The sequence below is a fragment of the Pelobates fuscus genome, chromosome 1, assembly GCF_036172605.1.
Source record: "Pelobates fuscus isolate aPelFus1 chromosome 1, aPelFus1.pri, whole genome shotgun sequence".
In the NCBI taxonomy this organism is placed as follows: Eukaryota; Metazoa; Chordata; class Amphibia; order Anura; family Pelobatidae; genus Pelobates; species Pelobates fuscus.
The window spans coordinates 25907415-25921684 of record NC_086317.1 but is presented as its reverse complement, the minus strand read 5'-3'; the positions used below and the strand labels follow the sequence as shown (position 1 = coordinate 25921684).

Here is a 14270-nt window from a genome sequence, read left to right as displayed (position 1 = left end):
TGGACTGGGTGAAGGGGCACAGGGGCTGGGATGGGTGAAGGGGCACAGGGGCTGGTATAGGTAAAGGGGGCACATGGATGGGTGAGGGGGGCACAGGTACAGGGATGGGTGAAGGGGCACAGGGGCTGGGATGGGTGAAGGGGCACTGGGGTTGGGATTGGTGAATGGGGAGCACAGGGCTGGGATGGGTGAAGGGGGGCACTGGGGCTGGGTGAAGGGGGGGCACTAGGGCTGGTATGGGTGAAGGGGGGCACAGGGACTGGGATAGGTAAAGGGGGCACAAGGGCTGAGATGGGTGAAGGGGCACAGAGAGAGATAGGTTGCAGGAGCAACCTATCGCTGAAATTTGTACAATTCTGTTTGTTTCTGGCTGGGGAGATCTGTAATCTGATCTCCCAGCCTGAGCATGTTTGTGCATCCTGCCGGGCCCCTGACTGCCTCGTGCCCTCGGTCCATGACCGATCTGCCCGGGTGGTCAGTCCGCCCCTGATCCAGTTAATTACTTAAACTAATGGTAGTTTTATTACAATGCTTGTTTTAGCCAAGGATTTGCCCTGTCTCCAATCTAGATTAACGTAAATATAGCAGGATGAGAGTAAATACCTTACTAGTGGGGGTGTCCGAGACCAATAGACACAATATCTATGGAGTAATAAACAGCCCTAACAAAGGTAATTAGAAAGTTTGTAGGACAGTAAGATAAAAAGCCTCTCTCCCTGGTAAGCTATCTAGATAGTTAGTAGAGACAGAATAAAAAGAGTGAGATAATAATTAAATCAGTGAAAACACTGCATGTCAATATTAAATAAATATCCCAAATGCATAGGTGATAGGTGCCCAACACCCACTTAGAACATAACACCCGCCGCGCGTTTCGGTGCACTAGCGTGTGCACCTTCGTCAGGGGCCCCTTAAGTGGGAAGATTGGACGTTCATCAGGATCCACCTAAGTAGGAAGATTGGATGCTAGTAGTATCTGCAATATGACATTTTCATTTGCTCCATGCATAAAGGCTCTGCTCTCAGTATCTTGTTACATCATTTCATTTATCTTTACAGAACTTATTTTATTGCAATTTATGATGTTCCAGTTTCAGTGTCTTATTGATACTTTCGTAAACTTATACATTGTTTTCTTGTTATCTGTTTAGGTGTGTGCAAGGTGGTTATGCTCATCCCCAAGACAAAAAAAGCTTGCAGATCATAGATTCCTGCAAACTCTGATATGTCTGTATGTCACTACACAGATTCTGAATTTAGCCAAACTGATTGGACCAAATACCACCAATTTGCCCAATATCTAATTAAACAACCAAATTCATTATTCTTTTTTTTTTTATTTTAATTATTTAAATGTGACTGCATAGCAATCTTAACAGGATTATGTGGTTTAATAAATTTGATTCATGACAAACATATCATGCTGCAAATATTGAACACAAGACATTTGTGTCATTTATTGATGTTGGACCAGCGGTTACAGACAAAATATTCTGAAAAGCAAAAAGCAATATTGTAGCATTAAAACATAGTTCACTTTACATACAATAATCATGACATTGGAACATAGCTCAATTCATCAACAATGTTAATTTCCTTTAAAGATTTGCTTAAACATTTCTAAGTTTGATAAATAAAATTAACAAATCTATGGGGTCCAATCAAAAGACTGCATTGCAGTGATTACAATTTTTCAATATTGAGGCCAAAACAATGAAATGTAAACAACTTCAACTCATCTATATTCCCAATCTTGACTTTTAGGCCATGGGTCCAAATAGGGATTGTAGTGTGTAGGTATTTGATTGTTATTTTCATTCCCCTTAATTTCGATTTTACTATTCTTGCTATTTACTAAGCTTTGTTTTTGTGAATATTACCATCATTTTATTTAGAACCATGGAAGCACCAGATGGTTTCTGGGATGCTGGAATCATAACAGCAGCCCTTGGATTGGCAGTCCTTGCCACTGATATTCGGATACCCACATTCCTTTCTGAATTTGTGGCTCACGGAACAACCTGGTTAAACCACGTGGGGAAAAAATTTAATTGATCATATTATTGCAAAGATAAAAAGCCAGTACATGCTAATATTTACCCACGTGGATGTAGATATTTACCTTTAAACTTTGGATAGAAGCAAAAGTTAACCCCTCCAGTGCTTGCATCAAAGCAGCAGCCAATGGCTTGGCACTCCTTGGCGCTGATCCCAGGGTAACCGCAGTCCTTTCTTTTTTTGGTGCCTACACTGCACTGTGAATTATCTGAAAACATAAAACAGCAAATGTAACAATAATGAACATACTGCATACACACATGGTATTGATTAAACTATAAATTGTTTTCATTTGGGCCAAAGTAGCCCAAAGTAGTATTTTCTATTCCAATCCGACCTAACTTTTTGAATTCCCAGGGCCTTTCTTAACATATGCACAATTTATTTGTGCTCTCTGCCTGTAAAGTGCTGAGTACACCTTTTAACACTGTATAAATAAAATATACATACACTGTATACCAAGCATGTCAAACTCACGGCCCACAATGGAAATCTTTGCAGCCCGGCAAGCCACGAGTACATGCTTGGTGTTAAAGCAGAATAGGCACCTGCTTTCTTCACATTGCCTAGTCTGCTAAAATTTACTTTACTGGAGAGGAAGCAGGATGCTGGCGGCAGCGAGTGAGCTCAGTCTTCCTGCTCCTCACTCTCACTCACATGTGCCGTCTGCACACGGCATCATTAAACTGCACGCAAGGGAGCAGTGAGGAGCAGAAAGACAGAGCTCCAGATAGAAGATCCCCACTAGACCCCAAGGAATGATGTATGTGTGCAAGAATGTGTAAATGTGTATGTGTCTGTCTGTCTGTCTGTCAGTATGTGTGTCTGTCTGTGTGTCTGTCAGTGAATTAGTGTGTGTGTGTGTGTGTGTGTATGTCTGTCAGTGAGTGTGTGTCTGTCAGTAAGTATGTCTGTGTGTTTGTCAGTGAGTGTGTGTATGTCAGTGTGTGTGTATGTCAGTGACTGTGTGTCTGTTTGTCATTGAGTATGTATTTGACTATCATTGTGTGTCTTTCAATGAGTGTCTGTAAGTGTTTGTGTGTCTGTTAGTGTGTGTGTGTGCCTGTCAGTGAATGAGTGTGTGTCAGATCAGTGAGTCTGTCAGTGATGTCTGTGTGTTTGTCATTGAGTGTGTGTGGGACTGTCAGTGAGTATGTGCCAGTGTGTGTCTGTTGGGAATGTGTGTGTGTCAAATCAGCGAGTCTGTGTCTGTCAGTGACGTTTGTGTGTTTGACATTGAGTATGTGTGTGTGTGACTGTCAGTATGTATCTGCCAGTGTGTGTCTGTCAGTGAATGTGTGTGTGCCTGTCGGAGTGTGTGCTTAAAGGTAAACTATAGGCACCCAGACCACTTCAGCTCATTGAAGTGGACTGGGTGCAGTGTTCCACTCCCCTTTAACCCTGCACGTTTAATGATTGCAGTTTCTCAGAAACTGCAATAATTACCTTGAGGGGTTAACTCCTTTCGGGTGTTTAGGTGCATGAGGACACCGGCGCCTGCTAAATTCCCATAGGAAAGAATTGATACAATGCTTTCCTATGAGGAAGCTTAATGCAAGAGCGGAGGAGCCCTATAGTATCCCTTTAAAAGGAGGAAGGGGTGGGTTCTTAATCAGGAAGAGGTGCAGCCTTGATCGGTAGGAGTGGGGCAAACTTAAATTAGGGGGGTGCCCAGTTTTAGTCATGCCTAGGGCAGCATAAAACCAAAATACACCACTGGCCTAAGACCCTCTATAATTATTTTCTATTTATTTCAAAAATGAGCTGGTCATATTGCTCGCATCCAAAAGTTCTTATGAGAAAATTCAGCCATTCTGAAAGAGATTCTTTATAGTATGATACATGGAAGCAAGTGTCTCTTTGTATTGCTATGCAACAAATTACAGTAACTACATTTACCGTTTCACAATAGAGACATTTTTCAATGTGAACATATTGTAACACAGCAATGTTGTGTATAGATTGCTTTGCAGACAAACTTAAAAATGTAAAATGTGTAAATTTACACAATTTTTATTTTTCACGTATTTGTTTATTCTTTATAACAATATTTGGAAAATTGAAAGCTTTAGACATTATACAGTATCCTTTATCTTGCAATATTTCACACAGAGTATGACATTCTCGTATAAAGGAAACAAAATGCAAGATGTCTCACATGCAGTAGGAGTGGCACAAATATTTGAATACAAATTGTAAAATACCTTGCTAATGGGTATTTTTAAGAACCCTGAAGGACCTACTAGTAGTACAGATTACTAAGAATCTCAATAGAATGGAAAAAGAATGTCTGCCTTTATCCATAATGCCCAGATATAATAAATACCGTTCAATCTTATATTTCTAAATCATAGCTATTTAAGACTGCTACTATTTAATTACCTCACAGGCTACACCGTGTTTGCATATATCCCCTGATCTCTGAAATCATTTTGTGTTACCTTTAGATTGTAAAGTATCATGCTAAGCACTTTGTAAAAAGTACTTGTATTTTCTAGACAGTAAGCTCACTGACTCATTTTATACCAGTATGACTTTATTATTTGCCTGTATTCCCTCTGTTGTACAACGCTGCGGAATATGGTGGTGCAATATAAATACTTAATATTAATAATTTAGGAACAGGTGAGCTTAAACTGTTGGCAACACGGCTACTGTCCTCGTATGAGTAAGACGTACCTTGGAATTTGCTGAAAAAACACCAGATTTCTTCTGAGATACTGGTGTCAAAGCAGCAGTTCCGTTTTTCACATTCCAAAGCGCTGATTCCACGATATCCGCACTCTCTTCTCTGACGTGGAGCAATGCTACATCCGTTGGTGTCACTTGCTGTCAACATAAAAAGAAAACTTTTAATGCAGAAATGTTGCAGCATTTATGAAGACTGTAACTTCAAGCTTTCTTCACTTGTCAATCATCATTCAAGATTGTAGCAGAAGAAAAACGGAGGAACAAGTCACTTTATCTTATATCTACCTCAGCTAACTACGAGACTTTCACAATCACTGTAATAGTAATTATTACTGTGAAGGAATACCCCATCACGTTCGGCTCTTTCTGTTCATCTGGATTCATGTCCCAGTTTTGTTTCATTTATTTTGTTCGGTTCCCGAACCGTGGCCACCCCAGAGACCCATTAGAATGTGGAACGTTATGTATCTTGTACAAAAACCGCAAAGGAAATAATTAATAGAATGCTCCACTGGGTGTCTCCCGAACGCTGGCAGCGGGACTTGGTCGTTGAGTGCCTGGAACTCATTTCGACCAGGCACTCCCGCGAACACCGGTCACCATGGACCGAAGGCCTGTTCCAGTTCCAGTTCACATAGATGAACGGCATTCGGGAGTTACAGACTACCGAACAGAGGGAGCATTCTACATGAACCAGCTTTCCTATACCTTATGTGGTTTTTGTACAAAACCCCACGAACGGAGACCGGCTCTTGCCACAAATTCCATGGAACTATTTTGGGCTTCTACCTTGTGGCAGACCAGTCAGAACTTCCCTGTTATGGCGATACAAAACTACCAAACGGATCTGGGTGATTTTTGGATATATTGTTAACCCAGATCCAGGCTATCCAGGGATTGGACTTTTGTGGGGTTCCCATGTGTTGTTGAGGTACTTTTAGGGTGTTGTAAAATTGTTCATTTTTCTGTGCATGGAGATAATTGAGTTTAGTACAGTTCCTGACTCAATTATCTCACAGGCAAAGAGGAGGAGTTTACTGACTGTATAAATTTGATGTATGTACTGCCAATAAACAGTCTTCTCCCAGCATTAAGCCTTGGCTCATGTTTGGGGGGGAATATGTGATACCATCAATATTATACCTCGTGGATTATTGGTGTGTTATTATGGGAAAAGAGCATCCGTGGCAGTGATACTTTGACAGACCGTCCACAATTACCATTCTTCTTCTTCCTATTAATATTATTGCCATTATTATTTATCTTTATCATGATCATTCTTATTTTAATTAATGTTACCATTATTATTTGTACAATTATTATTACTAAACTAGTGCATTTCGTGAGTTGCATTAGTGGCATCAGGGCCAGCTCATCCTATAGGCGACTAGGGTGCACTGGCCTGGGGGGGTGCCAAATTTGAATGACTGGTAGGAGGGAAGCGCACAGCGTGGCCAGGCAACGTGGACCACGGTACAGTAGTTCTGTTTCCTGTACCCAGCCAGACTGAAAGGAAGTGCTCTCTCAGTGAGCACTTCCTGTCAGTCCGGCCGTGTACAAGAATCAGAACTCCTGTACCCTGGACCGTGCCACACGGCCACGCTATACCAAGGTAGGAGGCACACAAGGGAAAAGGGGGGGAGTGGGAGAGACCACCAGGGGAGGGGGGAGGGGGAGAGAGTCCAACCAGGGGAGATGGGGAGTGAGAGAGAGACCAGGAGGGGAAGGGGGTAGAGAGAGAGACAGCCATTGGAGGGAGGGGGGGTGAAACCACCATGGGAGGGAAGGAGAGCAAGAGACCACCAGGGGAGGGGGTCAAAGAGAGAGAGACCACCGGGGGGGGGAAAGACCACTAGGGGAAGGAGAGGGGAGAGTCCACCAATGGAAGGGGGGGAGAGGTTAGAGTCCACCAGGGGAGGGGGGGAGGAAGAGAGAGAGAGACCACTAGGGAAGGAGGGGAGGGAGAGAGACCATCAGGAGAGGGGTTAGACACCACCATGGGAGAGAGACACCACCAGGAGAGAGGGGAGGGGGGGAGAGGCTGGACCACTAAGGGACAGGGAAGCAGGAATCCTACACACACACAGAAACACACCATGCTTCCCTTACACACTCGTCTTTACACACAATGCAGCCTTTGCACACATACACAGAAGAAAAAAGTTTTAAAAAATGCATTTGAATTTTTTCTTAACACAAGGCCATGCTAAGCTCTCGGTGCTGCTCGGCTAGCCTCCTTGTTATGTCACAAGAGCAAAGCGAACGTCCAATCAACGGCTTCTCATGAAAGACTTTGATTGGATCATTTCACCAGCTCAGGGCGCATGCACACACTCTGAGATGGCAAAGGCAGGGGAAGAGGGAGTGGGGAGGGAAATAAGGATGAGTGAGGGCTGAAATAAAATAAAACAGCAGAGATTATAGAGAGGAGTGATGGCTGTATTTAAATAGGGAGGGAAGGATACTCAATCTTAATCTTGCAGGCTCGGCCTGTAGAGGGAGAAGAAGAGAACGTCTGTTGTTAGTGTGCAGTGCGTGCAGACGACAGACGTAAAACATTTACAGAATTAAAATTTGGTCGTCCGGAAGCAGACGTGTTAATGGTGGTTGGACTAACCATTTAATTTTTATCTCTTGTCTTTCCTCTACCTATTCCCTATCAGTCTGTCTGTCTATCTGTCTGTCTCATCAGTTTGTATCTCAATTCAATATTGTATAAAATTAACCTGCTATACAATATATTATATACATACAGAACATGTTATAACATTTTATATACTTACAGAAACTTTCTTCACTGCTGCTGCTGCTGCTGCTGTCTTTGTCGGCCAAGCTCGGCTGCCCCAAAACCAGGACAACCACTACCAAAGTGACGATTTTAGACATCATTGTAACCTTAATGCAGCTTTTGTCAGATCGCAAAGTTAAGGTCCTCACTGTATATATTTATATAAACCGAGCTGTTTGAACAGCCCAGAGAACATTTACAGAAGGTGGCCAATTTCAGTAGTTATTGTGGCTGCACCCATTTTTAAATAATGTTAGATCACATTATGGTCCGTAATAAATATTATAATTTAATTTATTACATTTGACAGGAACAGACAGTAGACTGATTATAGAGTGATACATAATTACCTTTATCTGAACAGATATAAATGCACGTGATGAAGAAATTAAGGACAACCAGCCCTGTATTTGTGTAAACTCTTTTTAAGGATTTATTAATCAAGCAGTATGTTCATTTGGATTATGCAACTGTGGTGAATTTTTACTGAATATAAAAATTGATGCGAAAACAGCTGAGTTGGAAGACTTACCAGCACTTCTAAAATGACATTAATTTTGGAATTCAATTGTAATCACATTACAATTCACTGTTTAATAAGCATACCTATTAAATAATTCTATTAATGATACACATATTAACAGATGACTGATTACGTGTACAAAACACAGACGTGTTGCTTTCTATATAGCATGATCAAACAACATGTGTACAACACATACAAAATACCTGACATTTTACTATTTGGTTGAATTTTAAAACACCTGAAATTACATTTATCAATAGAAAAAAATAATAAAGTATCCAATTTTTGCACTAATTACCCAGTCTGTGCACTAATTAACTTACCAATGTAGGCACCCGTTCACATGCCAGACTCCTTCAGGCAAACCCAAGCAGCATAACAATTTTGAAAACAAATGTCACATAAAGTAATGTGATAAAAATGAGTGTGTCTGACGCATTTCACCCAGTAGTAAACGTAATAATAAACTAATGTTATTGGAAAAGTTACCACATTTAACCCTATAAGTAATATAAGGTTTACCTACAGTAAAGATAGACAAAGTATAAGTAAGTAATAAAATAAATGTAATCAGTAGAAAACGAAGAAAACAAAATAATATAAAAAGCCAAATAAACCAAATGTCCCCAATCCCATTAGATAGGTTTTAAAAAAAACATGAAGTATGAGCATATGAACCACAAAACAAATTCAGAAAAACATCCTTGTCAACAATATTACATTGAAACAAATTAATGTATTTTATATTAACTTCTTAGAAACATAGCACAACAATAGAATCCCCTTCCCCAAAAATGTCAGGGTTGCCTGTTTTGTAAAATTGAGGCTAAAGTAGCCAAACTTTGACTAGGGGCGACACTTCTTTTCCAATGTATTTCTAGTTGAACACACCTTAATTTTATATTTGGATCGAATTTGATCAAAATATGAATTTTATTGAATAAACTTGTACCACAAGTGACACTGTAATGTAAATATACATCTAAATATACTATGAAGTATAAGAGGGTAATCTTGTATTACATGAGATCTACAGGTACATAACAAAATACAATACTTACTGAAAGGAAATACTAATGTGAGCGCTGCCATTGATGTGCATGCGCATTCGATCTGCCACACCAGCTGACGTTAATAGGAGAGAAGCCAGAACCAGTGCTGAAGGATATCGCCCTGGACTCAGGTAAATGATAGAGGGGGGCACTATAAGGAGCCATAGTGAAAGGAAAACCAATTTGTTTGTGTGACACTGTAGTGTCCCTTTAAGGCTCTGGATGAGACCTTAAAAGAAATTCTAATGGATCAACTGAAATAGTGTCCAAACATTTGCACATGCCACATTTACTTACTGTATTACTACCTGTTAAATTCAGCAAATAAATGATAAATACTCTTTGTGATTTATAAAAAAGTATGTAGATTATTTATTATATATGTGCTGATATTTCTTGCACACTACATAATAAATTGTAAATCTTATACATCTTTCTTTTTATCTTCTTTTGATAGTTACATAGTTACATAGTTAGATAGCTGAAAAGAGACTTGCGTCCATCAAGTTCAGCCTTCCTCACACCTGTTTTTTGCTGTTGATCCAAAAGGCAAAAAAAAAAAAAAAACCCAGTAAAAAAAAAAAAAAACAGTAAATATATAAATATATATATATATATATATAGTAAATATATATTTTATAATACATGAACTGCTATGGTATATTATACACAAACATTACTTGTTTTTCTAAAGAGGTCCATCTTGCCTGGTGGAGTGTACCCTAACACTAAGGTGAGGCTGCTAGGATTACTGTGACCTTTCTACACAGCTGCCATCTGCACCTTCTAGTGACACCAGTGATGGAGTGATGTCACCTTGCATCGTTACAGGGCACACTTGGGAGATGTGCAGGAAGAGGACTAATATCTTAGTCTGTTTTCTACTGAGCCCTCTCAACAAGGTACACAGGTAACTAAACCCCCAACAAAATGACCAGGGCTTGACACGGACAGAAATATGGCCCAGGCACTTAGAGGCATTAAAGAGCACCCATAAGAGAGTCTGGACCAGAGAGGTCTTGTGCTATGTGATTACCAATGACTATCCCTCTCCCCCAAAATGAGTGTTAGTTTTATACCGCTCCATGGCATCCCACAAGCAGAGTCCTGCTGAAAATGTCCTGTATTTGTTTTGCACAGCAAAAGTACATTTATTTGGTAAATTTGCTCTATGTTTGCTGGTGGGCTGGTAGAGGGTGTTGTGCATCTGTGGGGGGCTGCTTGTTGTATGTGTTTTGGATCCTGTTTGTAGGATTGCCTGTGTCTATAGGAAGCTGTTTTTGGTGTATTATATGTGGCTGAGTGCTGTTGCATATGTGTGAGAGATTGTGTGTGTGTCTAGGGCCTGCATATGAGTGTGTTTCTAGGGGCTATTGTGTGTGTGTTTTATACCTAGGGGCTACAATGTGTATTTATATGTGTGTGGGGGCTGCAGTGCATGTGTATTAGGAGTTGTAGTGTATATATGTGCATAGGGGTTGTAGTGAGCATGTGTGTATAGGGGTCGTGGAGGTTTTAAGGGCATATAGTATCTAGGAGGTTTAGTGTGTGTATAGGGGGTGTAGTGTGTGTATAGAATGTGTAGAATGTGTGAACAAGGAGTATTGTGGGTATAGGAGTATGATGTCTGTATAAGGGATATAGTGTGTGTGTGTGTGTGTGTATGTGTATAGTGGATGTAGTGAGTGTATAGGAGATGCAGTGTGCATTTAGTGCTGTGATGTATCTGTTGAGAGGTGCACTGTGTTTATAGGGGGTATGGATGTGAATATGGGGTGTAATGTGTGTAAAGTGGGTGTAGTATGTTTATAGCTGGGTGTATTGTGGGGTGGATAGTAGTTTTATTTAATTATTATTAATAATGTATATTTTTTTAAACGTTAATTACCGCCTCCCTCTTGTTACCTTCCATGAAGACCCCTGATTATTTACATACAAAGCTAACTTTAACTGCAGAAATTAATTGCAAACATAAGCAGAGATATGAATTCAAGGGGAGGAAGGGAGACATTAAATGAAAGGAGGGAGAGAGTTAAAATAAAGGGGAGAACATGTAAACTATAGAGCCGAGAGTGGAAATTAAAAGAGAACCGGAACAGCAAGAAGACTCAAAACGTAACACAACATATTCCAAGCCAAAAACATCATAGACGATGTCAATGTTTTTCCTTTCTCCCAAGGTATGTAACATCTTGGAGCCATACTAAAAAACAAAGACTATCAGGGTTATTTAAGAACTTAAAGCAAATTTAAAGTGAATTTCACATTTAAGGCCAGAGTAGCTGAATAGAAAGCATAGTTGGCCTTGAATTCTCACTTCAGTGAATAACCCTGTATATCTTGTATCCTGTGACTAACTCAGGTCTTCAAGTCACTAGGGACAGCCAAGTGTCCTTCTCCTGTGCCTTAAGGTGACTCATCGTGGCATATGGGCATCTGAACCTCTTGGCTGGTCTCCCCTCTCCAGACCACAAGACCAGCCAAGAAGTTCTGACGCCCATATGGCACGATGAGTCACTTCACTAGATGTTCCTCAACACAACTCATCCTTTGAAGACAGAAGGTCCCAGATGGTCTTCACGGAAAGTTGGTGCCATTCCTTAACATTAGCAGAACTTTCTTTTAACAAGCCCATACTAATACATTTGAGTTGGTTTTACAACCACCCCTAATATTTGGACCTATAGAATAATATAGGAACCAAATATCCTTATACCTCCTTTAGCTAACCATTGGGAAATCACTGTTTTGAAGATCATTAACCATTGGTTCAAATCAGGACTGAGATTAAATTATTCTCAATAATGTGAACGATGACTTCAGACAGATGGTAAGTGGTAGGTGGCTACAGGTGTAACATAAAAGTGGATGAAAACGAGGGAGTTGACCTATTTACTCAGTATTTTTATTTTCAGCTTTCAGGGTGTTTTTTAACTTTAATAATCTTACTCAGTTAACAGTAAACAGAGCAGACAATGCAAAGCAGCCTGAGACTAGGCGTGCTAGAACTATTTACCTTTGCTATAGTGTGGGATGAAGAGAAGTGAAAAACAGGTACAGGGGTTGAGTAAATACATGAGAAAGGAGTTATATAGCAGTAAAGTTGATCAAAGGAATCAGGAAAACAAGTAATGATTTATTCTTTTAAACATACATAAGGAACTACACTCAATTCCATCAATCTGAGCCAGGGTGCAGCATAACCAGGACCAATCACCAGGTTCCAATGGCAATAGCATACAGTATAAAGATGGTTCAGGCACTCCAAGGTTCAGAAAACCCACAGCCACGTTTCGTCATTTAATCAAACAATAAAAATTAACAGATATGTAATTAAACAATATATTATTAAAAAAGGCATTGACAGCTTTTGTATATGGTTTATGAACCTAGATTATGTTTTTGAATGCTACGCTTGTACGGATGGACCAGTTTTGGCTGTATCAATTTCCTTTAAACAAATTCCAACGGTTAGTTATTTTTATTTATTCATCTTTATTTGAAATTTGCCCTTTACAATCTCCCATCGGTGTTGGGTTTTCTGCAACAGCTGTCACTGCCTTTTTTAATTATATATTTTTTTAATTACACATTTGTTAATTATTGTTTGATTAAATGAATTGATGTGACTATATATTCTCTGTGATATATATGTGATTGATAGTTTGACAAAGACCGCAAGGTTGAAACGTTGCTGTGGGTTCTAATAATTTTGCCTTTTCTGAACCTTAGAGTGCCTGAACCATCTTTATACTGTATGGTTTATGCCTTCCTTGTCCAGAAATGTTGAGTTCAGAGAAGAATTTTGCATGTAAGGATTGTTCCGTTGTTAAAGGCTACTTCTTTATCTGTTGTGACCGGTTTGGTGAAGAGGGTTTAGTGAAGAGGAGATGAATAAAAATCCTTGTTGCCTCACTTACCAGTCCTTCTAATAACCTGTAGAAAATGTTAGATTAACAACCTGTTCACTACTCTCAAGTTACAGTCTGGTAGTTAAAAATTTGCCAGATTTTCTCATGGGGTGCAATTGTGAGATTCACTAAAGGAAGGAATATCCAGTATGAACAAGGCATTCATATGTCATTAGAACATCTTGTCAATCAAAGTTCTGGTTTAAGATCAGTCATTTTCCTCTATAAATCCTAAACAAACATTTATTTGCTAGAGTGATAATTGTAGATTATGCTAGCTTTAGTGTACCTATAATCTTAATTTTATTAATGACAGGAGGCGAGTATTTGCTTAAGACTTTCTTTACTTAAGCTTCACAGCAGCACTTTTTACTTAGTAACAGGGTAACCAATCAGAAAAAAGATAACATGGCATAAAAGTCCCTCCCTGTGACGTCACTTCCTCTTTCTGGCTGCGAACAAATAGGAACAGGAAACTGATAAAGAAGTCCAGATGCGAAATCCAGAATGCCAGGTGAGAAAGTTGATGCTTGAGAGGGAACAGGAACGTAAACAAAGATGTCTTCTTGGAGAGCTGAGATAATGCTTGATGATACGGCACCTAGGCTTGTCCTCTTGAGGGAGCTTTACGCTGAAACGAGAGAGCAGAGTCGAAACCAAGGATTAATCCGTGAATTGGATTTCTAAAATTATGACATCCAGTAATTAGAAATCATATATCATAGCCCACCTCCAACAAAGTGTTAAACTATTTACCATAGAGTGTAACCCTTAGCCCCCCCTGGGAGAAGATACATCGTGTATTACTCTTATCTTAGATGAACTTACCTAATGAGGCGACTCTAAAGGGGGGGAAAACGATAGTGAATGGGTGGGAAATACTCGCCTCCTGTCATTAATAAAATTAAGATTATAGGTACACTAAAGCTAGCATAATCTACAATTTTATAACATGACAGGAGGCTTCGTATTTGCTGTTTTAACGCTCCCCGAGAAGGGGTAAAGAAGCGTGCACAGCCGGACGAAAATAGAAGTTGCGGAACGTCTGCTCCCGTGACCAGTCTGCAGACTGAAGAATGTCTCGAAGAGAGGCTCCCGCGTTGAATGCTCCCGATGCCGCCGCTCCCCTGATGGAGTGGGCTCCGAAGGATGCTTCAATCCCGGCCAGGGAGAGTAACCATCTAACCCATCGGGCAAGGGTTGTGGTTGATACCGGATGGTGAGGTCGAACATACGAGACCAAT

At 40.1% G+C, this 14270-nt stretch overlaps 1 protein-coding gene across 1 annotated transcript; it reads right to left on the bottom strand.

Annotated features, from left to right (window-relative positions):
* Nucleotides 1-1373: 1373 nt before the first annotated feature.
* On the bottom strand, nt 1374-7648 carry LOC134602225 (putative gastrointestinal growth factor xP4). The gene is made up of 5 exons (XM_063446905.1): nt 7533-7648; nt 4738-4887; nt 2123-2266; nt 1881-2021; nt 1374-1493 (listed from the first exon to the last, which is right to left on the bottom strand). The coding sequence occupies exons 1-4, from the start codon at nt 7636-7638 to the stop codon at nt 1888-1890; spliced, it is 534 nt and encodes a 177-aa protein (XP_063302975.1). The 5' UTR covers nt 7639-7648; the 3' UTR covers nt 1374-1493; nt 1881-1887.
* Between the last annotated feature and the right edge of the window lie 6622 nt (nt 7649-14270).